The sequence below is a fragment of the Megascapheus bottae genome, chromosome 21, assembly GCF_031878675.1.
Source record: "Megascapheus bottae isolate mThoBot1 chromosome 21, mThoBot2.hap1, whole genome shotgun sequence".
NCBI lineage: Eukaryota > Metazoa > Chordata > Mammalia > Rodentia > Geomyidae > Megascapheus > Megascapheus bottae.
The window spans coordinates 11,682,513-11,697,804 of record NC_143529.1 but is presented as its reverse complement, the minus strand read 5'-3'; the positions used below and the strand labels follow the sequence as shown (position 1 = coordinate 11,697,804).

Below are 15,292 nucleotides of genomic sequence, written 5' to 3'. Positions count from 1 at the left end.
CCACTAGCCACTAGCCACATATAACTATTTCTTTTGAGGAAACCTAAATGAAGCTAGGCATGGTGGCTCACGCCTGTAATCCTAGCTACTTAGGAGGCCTAGATCTGAGGACTGAGGTTCAAAGCCAGCCTGGGCACTAAAAACATGAGACTTTTATTTCCAATTAACTACTAGAAAACAGGAAGTGGGTCTTGGCTCAAGTGGTAGGATGGTAGCCTTGAGCTGAAGAGCTCATGGACAGCACCCAGGCTCAGGGGTAGGGTGGTAGCCTTGAGCTAAAGAGCTCAGGAACAGTGCCCACGCCCAGAGTTCAAGCTCCTTGGCTGACAAAAGTGACTACTAAATTGAATAGTACATAAAGAAAGTTCCATTACTTCCCATAGTATTATTGGACAGTACTGGACCAGCCTAACCCCTTATTTGGTGGATGAGGACAGTGAAGCCTAGAACCTAGATTGTGAAAACTCCATTTTAGGGTATTCAGAAAACCAAGTATCTGAGAAACTAGTCATAAAATCAACATATACCTTGTTCAAAAGATTTTCCTTGTTGAATCCAAAATGGAGGAAAGACAGGCAGCAGATGGTATTTTGGGGGTACACTTGAAAGATCCTGTTGTGGCCTGCGATTCTTTGACATATTAAGTTGGCTGTCCTGGAGCAGCACAGAATCCTTGATGTAACCTGAGGGTGGTAGGTCAGGAGTTACTGGTAGAGATGTGGTCACCCATTTAACCTTCTGGAGATGACTTCCCTCACTAATTTTGGCTTGGACAGCATTTAGGAAGATGAGAAGGATTTAAAAGAAAAGAAAAATCAGATAGAGACCATGGAGGTTTCTCTATTCAAAGTCTTGCATGGATGCTTCTGGTCATATGTCCTGTGTGTGTTTCTTCTTCCATTTCTTGGTGGAAAACAAATTAACAAACAAACATGACTGCATCCCTTGGAATTGTATAGCTGCTTGTGTTGTCCTAGGAGGAGAGATTCAGCTGCAGGGGTGGTACCCTGCTGGCTCCTTTAGGCCCCATGATCATCAGCATGATCAATAGTCTTTTTTTTTTTTTTTTTGATCATGGGGCTTGAACTCTGGGCCTGGGCACTATCCCTGAGTCCTTCAGCTCAAGGTTAGGGCTCTACCACTTGAGCCACAGTGCCACTTCCTGGTTTTCTGGTGGTTAATTAAAGGTAAGAATCTCACAGACTTAGTGCCTAGGCTGGCTTTGAACCTCAATCCTCAGATCTCAGTCTCCTGAGTCTCAGTAGTCATTTCTTCAGGTGTTTATAGAAAGCTCAATGCAGTAGGGTGGAGACAGAGGAGCCACATATTGGCCCCTTTTGCAGGCAGTCATCATCTGTTGTAGAGGCAGAGCTTGCCTATACTTAGCTGTGTATTGCTGAGATGTAAGGTCTGAAATTGAGAAACTCAGTATTGTCTGGAGTTGTCCCCCACCCCAAAAAAAGTCCTCATAGTAGACATGGACTTGAAGAGTTGGGAGGGCTTATCAAGAAATGGGGGAAAAAGGAGGCAGAGAACATACTAGAATCATAAAGCTGGTCTGCTCTGAGATGTGAGAGTTGAGAATGGTAGGGACATTGGGCTAGAGTGTGGCTTCCCACCAATGTCACCACCACACCTCCAGCTTCAGGGCCTCTCCTCAAGGGAGGCCTTGGCAAGGGGCTCATGATTCTAAGTGTTCTTTGGTTATATCACACATTTAGCTATATGGTTCCCAGGGAGGGGATCTGAGACATTTTGTGCTGTGTGGAGGTATCTCTATCCTTAAAGACGTTGGGCCCAGATTATTGGGAAGTGGTCTGAGTCTCCTAGGACCTAATGATAAACACATTTTGGTTAAGAGGCACTTTTCTTACAAGTGTTAAATAAATGCTATCGTCTGTATTCATAAAATTGCCACCAAAGTAAAATGAATTGCCAGATGAGCCCACATCTCTCATTTTGCTTCAAGTTACTACTTACTGGGGAGAGAGATGTTTTCTCTCCTTTCCCATGGTAAACATATAAAGTAAAAAAAAAAAAGCCAGAGTTCCTTTGATCTTCTGCTAGTTGGTCCTAAAGAAATAGCAAACACTAGAGTTGGGTAGTGGCCCAGCTTCACCTCTCATCCACAATAAATGTGCCAAATAAAATACAGGACACTTGGCTACATTTCAATACTTTTAAAATGAGATGTATTTATGCTAAATATTGCAAATTTAAGTGTCCTGAAATGTGTGCACATATGCTCAATCTGGCAGTTCGAATCTCCATTTCCTGTTTTCAAAGTCTTGGTAGAGAGAATTGGAGGCTTCCAGTGTACAGAAGACCATTCTTCCCTCCTGAGGGGGTTTTGTGGGAGAGCTTTGTATTCGCATTTTGTGGGTGAGTCTTCACATTTTCATTTCCTGGGGGACCTGGGATCACCGGAGACAGAGAGATACTGAGTGTTGGGAAGGATGGGAGCTATGTGATTAGGGAAGAGCTCATGTCTGCTCTTAGCCCTGCTTTTGGCTAATTGACTTTGGACCAATACTTTGCTTCTTTGGATCTCTCTTTTTTTTTTTTTTCCCCCTGATCCAGTTCACCCTGAGTCCTATGAATGGGGAAGAGTGGGTAGAAAGTTCTGGCTTGGTATGTGATGTGTGAGGGGTGGAAGCGAAGGTAAGACTTCTGGCTACCCTTCCTTGTACTAATATGGAAGAGAGAAAGGGTTAGAAAGGATACTGGCTACCAACCTAGGGGACCTGGCTTTCATACAAAACGGGGTCTGATATTTCTAGTAGATGGAGAGATGCTGGGGTTCACCTCCCACCTCCCCACTGACCTGCATATTGGAGCCTGTAAATGGTGTTGGGGGTCCATGTCCGCATGAGTCCACGCAGGTATCTCTTGGCTGAATACCCAGGCTGGATCTGCCGTCGGGCCTGGATCCCTGGCTGACTTCGGAAGTAGAGGTATGGTTGCCAAGCTCTGTCCTGTTCCCTCTGTGGGGACATCAGTCAGGAAACAGCACAGCTGCTGAGCCTCCAAGCCTCTCAGGCTGGTTAGCACAATTCTCATCACTAATCCACAGATGCCCAAAAGGTGCCAGGAGGCACCAAAAACCAAATGCCTCGGCCAATATACATAAACCTGGAATCCACGGAGCAAAGCTGGGAAAAGTCCCTGTAGGTTTCTATTTGGAAGGGGAAGGAGAAATGATGAGTACCAGACCCTATGTTAAGACAGAGCCTCAGGAGAAAACCCATTACCAAGTCCAGCCTGAGGAAATCATGTTTTAGTACACCCAAAATGTCTGTTCTGCAGTGGGAAAGCTGGTGTGTAAATCAGCCTCTGCACTGTGTTTTTAATTCAGATAATGGGACAGACACACAGGGAGCCTGGCATTTTGAAACTGTTGGGTTTGATTGCATTTCATTTCAGCTAGCAGAGTTTTCTGGGAACCTTTATGCCAAAGTCGGTTCTGCCGTGCATGACTTTGTGGGGGAATAAATGTATAATAACATTATACCCTTGAGTAGGAATTTATATTTTGAAAAGACCTTTTACCTCATTATAAACTTAAAAGGCGAACTGAGTTAATAGTCTGCATCATTGGATGATTGGTTAAGCACAAATTAGCAAACATGTGGTATTTGTATTGATATCTCTGACTTTGCCCCTTTGTTCGTGTCAGGATGATATATATATATATACATATATATATATGTATATATATATATAGTAAATATAATCTCAGAAATCTCAGAGTCCATTCTCCATTTTTTTCGTGTGTGTGTACTGGCATCTGGCCTTGAACTCAGGACCTCAAATACCTGCTCATGGCTGTTGCTCTATCACCGAGCCATACCAACAAGCCTAGTTTTGTTCTGCTTAATTGGAGATGGGAGTCCTTAGTGAAAGGATTCAACGAGCTGAGCTATATATAAAGTATATGAGGTATAGGTGGTCAATAAACAGCCTTCTGTTTATTGCTTATTAGTCTGTCTCTTTGATCCTCCATTCTCCCGCTTAAGAATACTTGTGACTGCATTAGGCCTATCCACTATAATAATACCATCTGTCTGGACAGTAATGGATCACACACCTGTAATTGCAGCACCCAAGAGGCAGAGGTAAGAAAGTGAGAATTCAAGGCCAGCCCTAAGCTACATAGCAAAACCCAGACTCAAAAAAACAAGAGCTAGGGATGTAACATATATAATCATATATAGAAATAAAGACAGACAAACCAATCATTAAATGGGCAATGGAACTAAACAGAGAGTTATCAAAAGAAGAGGTTAAAATGGCAGGAAAGCATATGAGAAAATGTTCATCATCCATGGTCATAAAGGAAATGCAACTAAAAACAACCCTAAGATACCACCTTACCCCAATTAGAATGGCCAAGATTCTGAACTCAGACAATGACAGATGCTGGCAGGGTTGTGGAGAAAAAGGAACCCTACTGCACTGCTGGTGGGATTGTAAACAAGTTCAGCCACTCTGGAAAACACTGTGGAGGTCTCTTAAAGAACTGAAAATTGACCTTCCTTACGATCCTGCCATACCACTCCTGGGCATCTATCTGAACATCATAACCCAAGATAGGATAGGGACACCTGCTCAGCTATGTTTATCTCTGCACTATTCACAATACCCAAGCGATGGAAACAACCTAGATGCCCTACTGCAGATGAATGGATACAGAAAATGTGATATATATATATATAATATATACACACACACACACACACACACACACACACACACACACACAATGGAATTCCACATAGCCAACAGACAAGATAAAATAATGGCATTCGTAGGGAAGTGGATGAATCTAGAGCAAATCATGTTGAGTGAGACAAGTCAAGACCAAAGGAACAAAAGGCCAATGGTCTCCTTGATATGTAGCTATTAGAGTCGAACAGTACAAGAGCAAGGAGTCAATATTTGCGTACCCAATGCTATGGACGTGGTATTGGAAAAATAAACACACTACATAGACATTAAAAATTTATGACTTGGGCGGGGAATTTGGCCTAGTGGTAGAGTGTTTGCCTAGCATGCACGAAGACCTGGGTTCGATTCCTCGGTACCACATACGTAGCAAAAAACCAAAAGTGGTGCTGTGGCTCAAGTGGTAGAGCTCTAGCCTTGAGAAAATCCAGGGACAGTGCTCAGGCCCTGAGCCCAAGCCCAGGACTGGCAAAAAAATTATGACTCTATAGACATAATGTTTTATTACATAGATTAATATGAATCTATGACATATAAACCATTAGCCTAATTTTGATTATGTTGTAAAATCTAAGTGCCAGTGATTGTATATAGAGATTCCCTTCTTGAATACTTGTTAAACATGTCATTTGAAATATGATGTAAAAATCACTGTTAATTCTTTAAATAAAAAAAGAAATAAACAGAGCACGAATATAATGAAAAGATTACTTAGTAGGAGAAAGGGAAGGTGGAAGGGTAAAAGGAAGACAAAAGGCAAATAAATTTGAGATACATTGCGAGTATATAGAGAATCTTAAGGATTGGGGGAAAGCCAAACAGATGACATTTGGGTTGCTAATCAAATGGCCATTTGGTTTGTTTGTTGGCTTGCTTGCTGTTTTGTTTTCAGAGCTAGGGATTGAATACAGAGACTTAGACATGCTAGGAAAGCACTCTTACCACTGAGAGCATAAGTTATACATGTTATTTTTTTGTATGTGTGTGCTAGTCCTGGGGCTTGAACTCAGGGCCTGGGCACTGTCTCTGAGCTGTTTTTGTTCAAGGCTAGCACTCTATCACTTGAGCCACAGCTCTACTTTCAGATTTTTGGTGGTTAATTGGAGATAAGAGTTTCACAGACTTTGCTACCTGGGCTAGTTTCAAATCATTATCCTCAGATCTCATCCTCCTGAACAGCTAGGATTACAGGCATGAGCCACTAGCATCCACTTGGATCTTGCTTTTAACTCCAGGCTGCTATTCTATGTCTTTTGATTGGTAAGTTAAGACCATTAAGATTTAACATTAAGAGCAAATGGTATATTGTATTTCCTTTGATACTTTCTTTTTTCTTGTGTCAGCCTTGGGACTATTATTCTTTTTTGTATTTTTCTGTTTTAGGTCTTCTTCTTTGTAGGTCTTCTTCATTTCCTCCTTCTTCTTCTTCTTCTTCTTCTTCTTCTTCTTCTGCTTCTGCTTCTGCTTCTGCTTCTGCTTCTGCTTCTGCTTCTGCTTCTGCTTCTGCTTCTGCTTCTGCTCCCACTTCTGCTTCTGCTTCTTTTTCTGCTTCTGCTCCTTCTCCTCCTCCTCCTCCTCCTCCTCCTCCTCCTCCTCCTCAAAGTTTGGGAAATTAGCCTTTATCTCCTCCTCCTCTTCTCCTCCTCTTCTCCTCCTCCTCTTCTTCTCTGTCTTCTCCTTCTCCTTCTCCTCCTCCTCCTCCTCCTCCTCCTCCTCCTCCTCCTCCTCTTCCTCCTCCTTCTCCTTCTCCTCCTCCTCTTTCTCCTCCTCCTTCTTCTTCTCCTTCTCCTTCTTCTTCTTCTCCCTTTTATTTCTTCTTCTTCTTTCTTTTGCCCATCCTGAGGCTTGAACTCAGGGCCTGAGCACTGTCCTTGGGCTTTTTGCTCAAGGCTAACACTCCGCCTCTAGAACCCCAGTGCCACTTCCAGCTTTTCTATGATGTGGTATCAAGGAATTGAACCTGGGTTTTCATGCATGCTATGCAAGCACTCTACCATAAGGCCAAGCTCCCAGCCCTTGGGTTTTCTTCTGTGCACAGGATTCCTTTAAGTTTTTTTTTATAGGCTGGTTTAGTAGTCTTAAATTCTTTTAGCTTTTGTTTGTCATGGATAGTTTTTATTTTTCCCTCAATTATGAAAAAAAATTCTCTAGACATACTAATCTAGGTTGGCAATTATTCTTTCAGAGCTTGAATTTTATGCCCTCCTTACATTCAGTGTTTTGTATTGACAAATCTACCGTTATTCTAATGGATGTGACATGTAAGTTATAGGTTTATTTTCTTTAACAGCTTTTCATATTCTGTCTTTAGTCTATAAAAATTATTTTTGAAATCTGGGCTTCCATGCCTGTAATCCTAGCTACCCATGAGGCTAAGATCTCAGTTCAAAGCCAGCCCGGGCACTAAAGACTGTGAGACTCTTATCTCCAATTAATCATCAGAAAACTGGAAGTGGCCCTGTGGCTCAATGTGGTAGAGCGATAGCCTGGAGCTGCAGGGACAGTGCCCAGGCCCAGAATTCAAGCCCCATAACCAACCCCCCCCCAATATATATCATATATATATGATGGCTTTGTTTCCCAGGCTAGCTTTGAATACTTAGTCTTTTTTTTTTTTTCCAGTCCTGGAAAATGCACCTGGGTCTTTGTGCATGCTAGGCAAGCACTTTACCACTAGGCCAAATTCCTGGTCCTGAATACCTAGTCTTAATTGATTTTTTTCCCCCATTTCCTGGTTAGTTGGGACTATAAGCATATCCCACTGAGCCTGGCTTAATAAAATTTTTAAGAAAATGCTTCATGTGATGGATAGGATAACTACCCTATATGTATTGTATACATATATTGAATTATCACCCTGTCCTCCATAGGCATGTACAATTAAAATGATGATGGTGATGATGATGATGATGATGATAAAGAGGCAGTCACCATCCTTGCCTTCTTTACACTTGGATAGCATATCAGTACAGTCCAGGTCTTCTCAGACTGTTTTATATCAAGTGCTAGTGGGACATAAATCTGCCTTTCTCATTAGATCCTGTTAGTTACAATTATGATCTCTTGTTGCCATAGTCTGGCAACTATCACGCTACCCAATGACTGTGGAGAATCTGTTATATGTCAGCACTACTCTGGCACTGGCTATTTAATAACCACATGCTAGTCGTTAGCTCCGTTGAATGGAAAGATGTAATAATTTATTCTCTACTTCCCTGTGACTCCCTGGCCTGTTCCCAGAGGTTCTGGTTCCAGTCTCAAGTCCCACTCTCAGCAATAGCACTGGTGTTAGTGTGCTCTGTCAAAGAGCAAATCTTAGACAGAAAGTGACTATGTATTGTTGTTATACCTATGCATTTGTGACTGGAGAAGTCCTAGGCTATGCACCTAGAGGTGTGGGCAGGGTCAGAGGGGAAGAGATGTGAGATCATGTTTGAAAGTCTGAAAAGACTTCTTCAGGCTCTACCTGGCTTAAATCAGCCTTGCACACATCTTTATATTTTCAGCCAGCCCCTTCCTCTGCAGGTCTAATTGCTAAGATTTTGTGCAAATGAAGTGACTTTTTACATATCATTGACATGTCAGACCGTCTGGAAGTAAGCATGAAGTGATTTAAATTTTCTCATTAAGGCAACATTGTAATCTTGATTCCTTTTTTGTTGTTTTTTTTGGTCATGGGACTTGAACTCTAGGCCTGGGCATTGCCCCTGACCTCTTCAGCTCAAGGCTACCACCTTACCTCTTGAGCCACAGCACCACTTGAAGTTTTCTGCTGTTTAATTGGAGATAAGACTCTTATGTACTTGGGCTTTGAACTGTGATCCTCAGATCTCAGCCTTTTAAATAGCCAGGATTACAGGTATGAGCTACCACACCTGGCACAAGTCTTGATTCTTGATCAAATCATTTAGCATTAAAGGGCATTTTTCTTTTTGTCCAGCCATGGGACTTGTACTCTGGTCCTGGGCGTCGTCCCTGAGCTATTCAGCTTAAGTTTACTGCCCTAACCTCGGCATTTTTTTTTTTTATACCAGTCCTTGGTGCTATCCCTTAGTTTTTCAGTTTTTCTCTCAAGGATTGAGACACAGCTTCATTTTCAGCTTTTTGGTGGTTAATGGAGATAAAAGTCTCATGAACTTTTCTACCCATGTTGACTTCAAACTGCAGTCCTCGGATCTCAGTCATAACCAAGAAATTGCCAAATGCAATTTTGTGAACCTTTTCTCTCCTGTTTTCTTCTAAGAGTTTTAGGTTTAGCTCTTACAGTTAGGTTTATGCTACATATTAAGTTAATTTTTTAATGGTGTAAGGTGAGGACCCAATTTCAATTTGGGTACTGGTATGCACGCACATCTGTGTACACATGGGCATGCATGCACACATATGTATACAGGTAACTATGCACAAAATATTTTTTTAAAAAGCTTCTATGCATCAAAAGACATATTAGCTGGGCACTGGTAGTTTATGCCTGTAATCTTAGCTACTCAAGAGGCTGAGATCTGAGGATCACAGTTCAAAGCTAGCCCAGGCAGAAAAGTCCATGAGCCTCTTGCTTCTACTTAACCAGCAAAAAGCAAAAAGTCAGGGCTGGGAGTTTGGCCTGGTGGTAGAGTGCCTGCACGAAGACCCAGGTTCAATTCCTCAGTACCACACACATAGAAAAAAGCCAGAAGTGGTGCTGAGGCTCAAGTGGTAGAGTTCTAGTCTTGAGAAAGTCCAAGGACAGTGCTCAGGCCCTGAGCTCAAGCCCCACAACTGGCCAAAAAAAAAAAAAAAAAAGAATTGGGTGAGGATGAGGGCAGTGCCCCTGGTAACATTTGTGACTTAATAAGTAGAGGAAGGAAGACCTTAGGTTGCTCACTTGCTCTATTTTGCCACCTATATATTATCTATTGTGTTATAATGCCGATGTGAAGCAGATGCCAGTCCCATGCCCTTGAGCCAACTAGCCTCTAGAACCTCTGCTTTTTGTATACTACCCTAACTGTTATATTAAGTTACAGCAATGAAAAGTGGACTAAGACAGACATTTGAATATTTTCAAAATTATAAGTATTGTCCTTTAGAGTTATATCATGTAAACCTTTATATGTTTCCGTACAAAAAGATTTTTTTTTTGCCAGTCCCGGGGCTTGAACTCAGGGCCTGAGCACTGTCCTTGAGCTTTCTCAAGGCTAGCACTCTACCACTTGAGCCACAGCACCATTTCCAGCTTTTTCCTGTGTATGTAGTACCAAGGAATTAAACCTAGGGTTTTGGGCATGCTAGGCAAGTACTCTACCACTATGTCACACTCCCAGTCCCACAAAAAATTTTATATGTGTAATTAAAATGCTTCAGAAAAGAGACAAACATTTGAAAACTATTGCTAGACTTACAAAATTCTAAAAATATTCATAGGAATATACCAAAACAATTTGAAAATCACTTAATATTTACAGTGACTTGAAAGATATTGTAGAATTCTATAATGCTAAAAGAGCATGATTTTGATGATATCATAAAAAAATCACAGGGGCCAGGAGCATGGCCTAGAGTGTTCACCTAGCATACACAAAACCCTGGGTTCCATTCCTCAGAACCACATACACAGAAAAGGCCGAAAGTGGTGCTGTGGCTCAAGTGGCAGAGCCCTAGCCTTGAGCAAAAAGTGCCCAAGAACAGTGCCCAGGCTCTGAGTTCAAGCCCCAGGACTGACTGGCAAAAAAAAATTTTTAATTGCCAATCATAATTATCCAGGCTTTATAGCTTTTTTATTTCTAAGTGTGGAGAAGCTGAGTAAATAAAAGATCTAAGAAGAATAGTTTTAACTTTTCTTGGTTTAAGTACAACAACTAAAGAAAGTAATAAACAAGGAATGTGTTCTGTGTATCTACAAGTCTGAGAACTCTGGCATGGAATCTTGTAGTTTAACTTTGCTCCTTAGGAAGTAGAGCCATCTGGGAAAAGGTTCAGAGTGTTTAAGTATAAATTCCAGATATATAACCACATTGTGCTACCAGATTCATACATAGACCTAGAGATTCTGGAAGATGCTTTAAATATGAAATTATACTCCTTTAGGACAGTCTAGATTCTCCCAGGTCTGAGTAGGGCTGAGTTATGTGGATTTTGTAACTCCTTTTTGGCACTTTTACTTAGTGTATATGGTCTGTGTGTGTGTGTGTGTGTGTGTGTGTGTGTGTGTGTGTGTGTGTGTGTGTGTGTGGTGGAATTTGAACTTGAACTCTAGGCCTGGGCGCTGTCCCTGAGCTCAAGGCTACCACCTACTCCTTGAGCTACAGTGCCACTCCTCCAATTTTCTGGTGATTAATTGGAAATAAGAGTCTCACGGATTTTTTTAACTTTTTAGTGCCTGGGCTGGCTTTGAACCAACCTCCTGAATAGTTAGGATTACAGGCGTGAGCTATCATATCCAGTTGCTTTTTCTTTTTTTTAAATCTAGTTTATTTGGACAAAAAGTACGGACTTTGAGGAAGACATTGTGGTTATAGATAGATAGGCTGAGTTTGTATCAGTTTGTTAGGCAAGTACTCTAACTCTGTTGGTGATGGAGAGGTAGGTAGTCCCAGTTTTGAATCCTGGCTCTCATTTTTAAGGTTCTCTGCTTTGGGCAAGTTATACAATTCTGTTGAATTCTGTTTCTTTTTCTGTAAAAGTAAGCCAGTGTGTTGGGTCGTGACCAAATTCCTAGCACTCAGGTCACTGAGATGGTAGGATCACAAGTTTGAGGCCAGACTAGGCCACAGGATGAGGTCCTACTTCAAAACAAAACACAAAACAAAGGAGGGTGCTATGTAAGACCTTATCTCATAAGGGCATTGCAAGGAGTAAACAGAGTAATAGCCATAAAATAACAGCAAATGTTTGAGAACCATTTCATTCAAGAATTTATGATTTCAAGACAAAGAAAAATTGGGCATTTGGTCAAGGACATTAAGTATCTTTACTTTGAAAGAAGGGAAGGAGGTTGAGGTCTTTTGGAAGTTTTGCCGAGGGTGGAGGTACATGGTAGACTGTCCAGTAATGATAATGACAGATAGTCTAAGAAACATGGAAAACGTCATGCATGACCAAATTATTCATTCCACGAACATTTAAGGAAATAATTCCAACATAATCCCTTCCCTAGAGATCAGGGTTGACCTGATGGTCCACAAGATTAAATCTCAATGCCTAATAGAATGGGAATGTTTACAAAGGATGAATGCATGAGGTACGTCTGCCTAGGAGAGAAGGAGATGTCTTTAGTGAAATTTTGTTGTTCTGTTGCTGTTGGTCATGGGCCTTGAACTCTGAGTCTGGGTGCTGTCCCTGAGCTCTTTTGCTCAAGGATAGCCCTCTACCATTTTGAGCCATTTTTCTGGTGGTTGCTTAGAGATAAAAGTCTGAAAAGGCTTTCCTGCTCCAACTAGCTTAAAACCCTGATCTTCAAATCTCAGTCTCCTGAGTAGCTAGAATTACAGGTGTGAGCCACCAGTGCCTAGCAGGAGATGATATTTGAATTGTGTTTTAAAGGAGTTAGCTGTAGCAGCATGTGTGAAAGTATAGTCATAAAAGGGGGATGAGCTGTTGGGATGAGCTAGTCACGTTGGTGGGGCCTTAACTGGCCCATGGTTGAGGCAGTAACAAGAGCAAGTGGCAGATGTGGCTAGACATGGGAGAGAAAGCCAGTGTATGAAGGTCAGTGTCAGAAGTTAATGCTTCTATTAATCGGCAAAAACTTATATAAACTATAGAGTTACCACCCTCTCTAACCTAGAATTCCACAAAGTGACATGTAATAGGCTGTTCTATGGCCTCAGCTAAAGGGCTGCTGTGGGGGTGTGGGGACGTGTACATACTACAAATGTTAGACAGTGTAAGTCAGAAAAGGAGCCCAAGGCTTTCTCTTAAGTTTAAATGCAGTGTGGAAAAAGTCATTAACTTATCCTGAAGATGCTGAAAGGCTCAGGTAAATATTTACTCTTTTCCTTTCCACAAAGCCATGGACATCAGAGGTGGATGATGATGCTTGTGGCTAGGAGTCAGAATTCAAGATTCTGATGAAGTGTCTGCTGGCCTGGCTCTGTGAGTACTGAAAAGGACTTGTGTTACTATCATTGAAAGTAACAGAAAGGGGGCTGGGAATTTGGCCTAGTGGTAGAGTGCTTGCCTAGCATGCACAAAAACCCAGGTTCAATTCCTCGGTACCACATACATAGTAAAAGCTGGAAATGGCTCTGTGGTCATGTAGCCTTGAGAAAAATCCAAGGAGAGTGCAGTGCTCAGGCCCTGAGTTCAAGCCCCAGACTGACAAAAAAAAAAAAAAAAAAAAAGAAAGAAAGAAAGTAACGGAAAGTAGCTGTGCTGCTACTAAAACACTGGTACAGAGCCCTTTATGCACGCAGAGTCTTTTTTCATGTATGATTTATGTAAGCCTCATGACGATTGTGGTGGAAGATCTGCCCAGGGGTAACGGGGGACTGAGGGGGTTCATTCTCTCTCCCCCACCCTCCCCCCTCTCTATTTCTCTCTCATCAGTCATGGGGCTTGAACTCAAGGTCTGGGTACTGTGTCTGAGCATTTTTTGCTCAGGGCTAGTGCTCTATCACTTTGAACCACAGCACTACTTCCAGTTTTCCATTAGTTAATTGGAGAGAAGAGTCTTGTGGACTTTCCTGCCTGTGCTGGCTTTGAACCATGATCCTCAGATCTCAGCCTCTTGAGTCCCCAGGATTACAGGTGTGAGCCTAGCTGTTCCAACCTTCTTTAGGGAACAAGAAGCTAGAACTAGTCTTACAGGTACACAATCTCTTTTCCAAACTGCTCTGCCTACCTGTTTCCGTCCGTATGCCAGGATGGCTTTCTTGAGGTCTTGAAGTGTGTGCAGTCCAAGATCTAGCCTCTTTCGGTGACTTTTGGGGTGGTAAGGCCCTCTTCTCTCTTGGGATGGCCAGGCTGAAATAGCTAAGCCTTCTGAATAGAGGATCAGAGCCCCCTTCCTCGTGCTGAACGTCTTAGGAAGGAAGAGGCTCCAGCAGCGCTGGTCAGCATTGTCCTCATCCTGAGCTCTGCTGACCAGAATGTAGTCTTCTGGGGACTTCCAGTTCAAGTAATCCTGCAGTGAGAAGAAGCTGCCTTCATCTCTGCCTTCTAGAGCAAATACTCATTGCAAGGTGTTTAACATTAGTTTTTGGTTCCTGACTTTTCTCTGAATCGTTTGTATGGAATTAAGGAACATAATTGCTCTTCTCCCCACATCTCAAGATTAATTAGAACCTAAGCAACCATTCTGTTTTATTCCATACAACTTTTCAGGGGAACTATTCATGTCTAGAGGCTTAAGTAGGTGGAGTACAGGTTACAAGCCAGTTAAAGGTTCCCGGTATGCAAGTAAGTAGTCAGAATTATCTAAGACAGCAGATAACTTTGAAATTAGACCTGCACTCATTGGGAGTTTAACTAGAAGAAAATCGTCTAAACCCACCACTTCTTCTTCTGGGAGAATTCCTATCCATTCCAGATGCTGTATAACATTACCTAATTTGATTGTTTAGGAGCCTATAAAGTGGTAATATATCTTAGTAAGTACAGGCTTTTGGCCATAGTGATCCTTTGAAATTTTATATGTCATTTCACATGGTTAAAGGTCAAATATCAGGACAAACTGCCCTCACAATGGAAATCTCTGTTTGACCCACATTTGCAAGGTATCTTCAAAGGGTTTCTTATTCCTAGCAGGCTTCAAGAAGTAAGATTCCAGGGCAATAAGGAAATTTCACCACCTCTTTAAAATCTTTTTCCCCCTTTGGCTTATATTAAATATGAATCCTGTGGGTTGAATTTCAGAAAGTTCAAGGAAGCCACTGAAATGGCATGAACACACAGAGCATTTCAGCCATAGAGCACGATTTCTAAAACCCAAACAACTTTTGGCTTGCCTAGAACCCAGGTGGGAATTCTGGTCTTAAACCAAACGGTCCAAATTCCAGACAATTTGGATCTTGTCTCAAGTAAAGGAGCTTATAAGTCAGGGTACAAAGGCAAGGAAAAGAGCCCAATGGTTATCTTGGGGTGACAGGAAAACTACACCCCTTTCTTGAGCAGTCATGAAAGTAGGAAGATCTGCCTACCATCTTACCACCTTACCGCCAACACACGCCAAGTCACACCTAGTTTGCTCCCAAGTAAAAAGACAGGGCTTCTTCTCCCTGCCCACCCCCTTCCCAAGGGTGCCTCTTTTCATTTTTATTTTTCAGCTGTAAGACTCACCTCTGGTTCAAAATAGACTTCCAACTTCTGTTTGCTCTGGACCAGCCTCCCATGGCCTCGGCTCAGGAGAGAAAGGTTCAACATGTTTCCCCTTACTACCGCCTCTCAAGGGCAGTTCATCTTGGTTTTGAAGGCTCAAAAACTAGTCACACCTCAAGATTTCTGAAGCTCAGCAGCAAGCTGGAGGAAACCACAAACACTGGGCCTTTTATGAAATAGATATTTTTCCTTCTTACAGCAGCTTCTTACTAACAACCAGCCATACAGTGTAGACAGTGTGCATCTTTGTGGAGTGAAAAAACAAACTATG

The 15,292-nt window shown here is 42.0% G+C and overlaps 1 protein-coding gene across 1 annotated transcript in view; it reads right to left on the bottom strand.

The window, feature by feature from the left end:
• The window catches only part of Kiaa2012 (KIAA2012 ortholog), a 104,051-nt gene extending 88,985 nt beyond the window's left edge, over positions 1–15,066 (bottom strand). The window contains exons 1-4 of the mRNA XM_090354609.1: positions 14,983–15,066; positions 13,547–13,828; positions 2,825–2,984; positions 528–683 (exon numbers count right to left, since the gene is read on the bottom strand). Of these exons, the coding sequence (XP_090210735.1) occupies positions 528–683; positions 2,825–2,984; positions 13,547–13,828; positions 14,983–15,066 (682 nt within the window). The remainder of the gene's footprint in view (positions 1–527; positions 684–2,824; positions 2,985–13,546; positions 13,829–14,982) is intronic.
• Between the last annotated feature and the right edge of the window lie 226 nt (positions 15,067–15,292).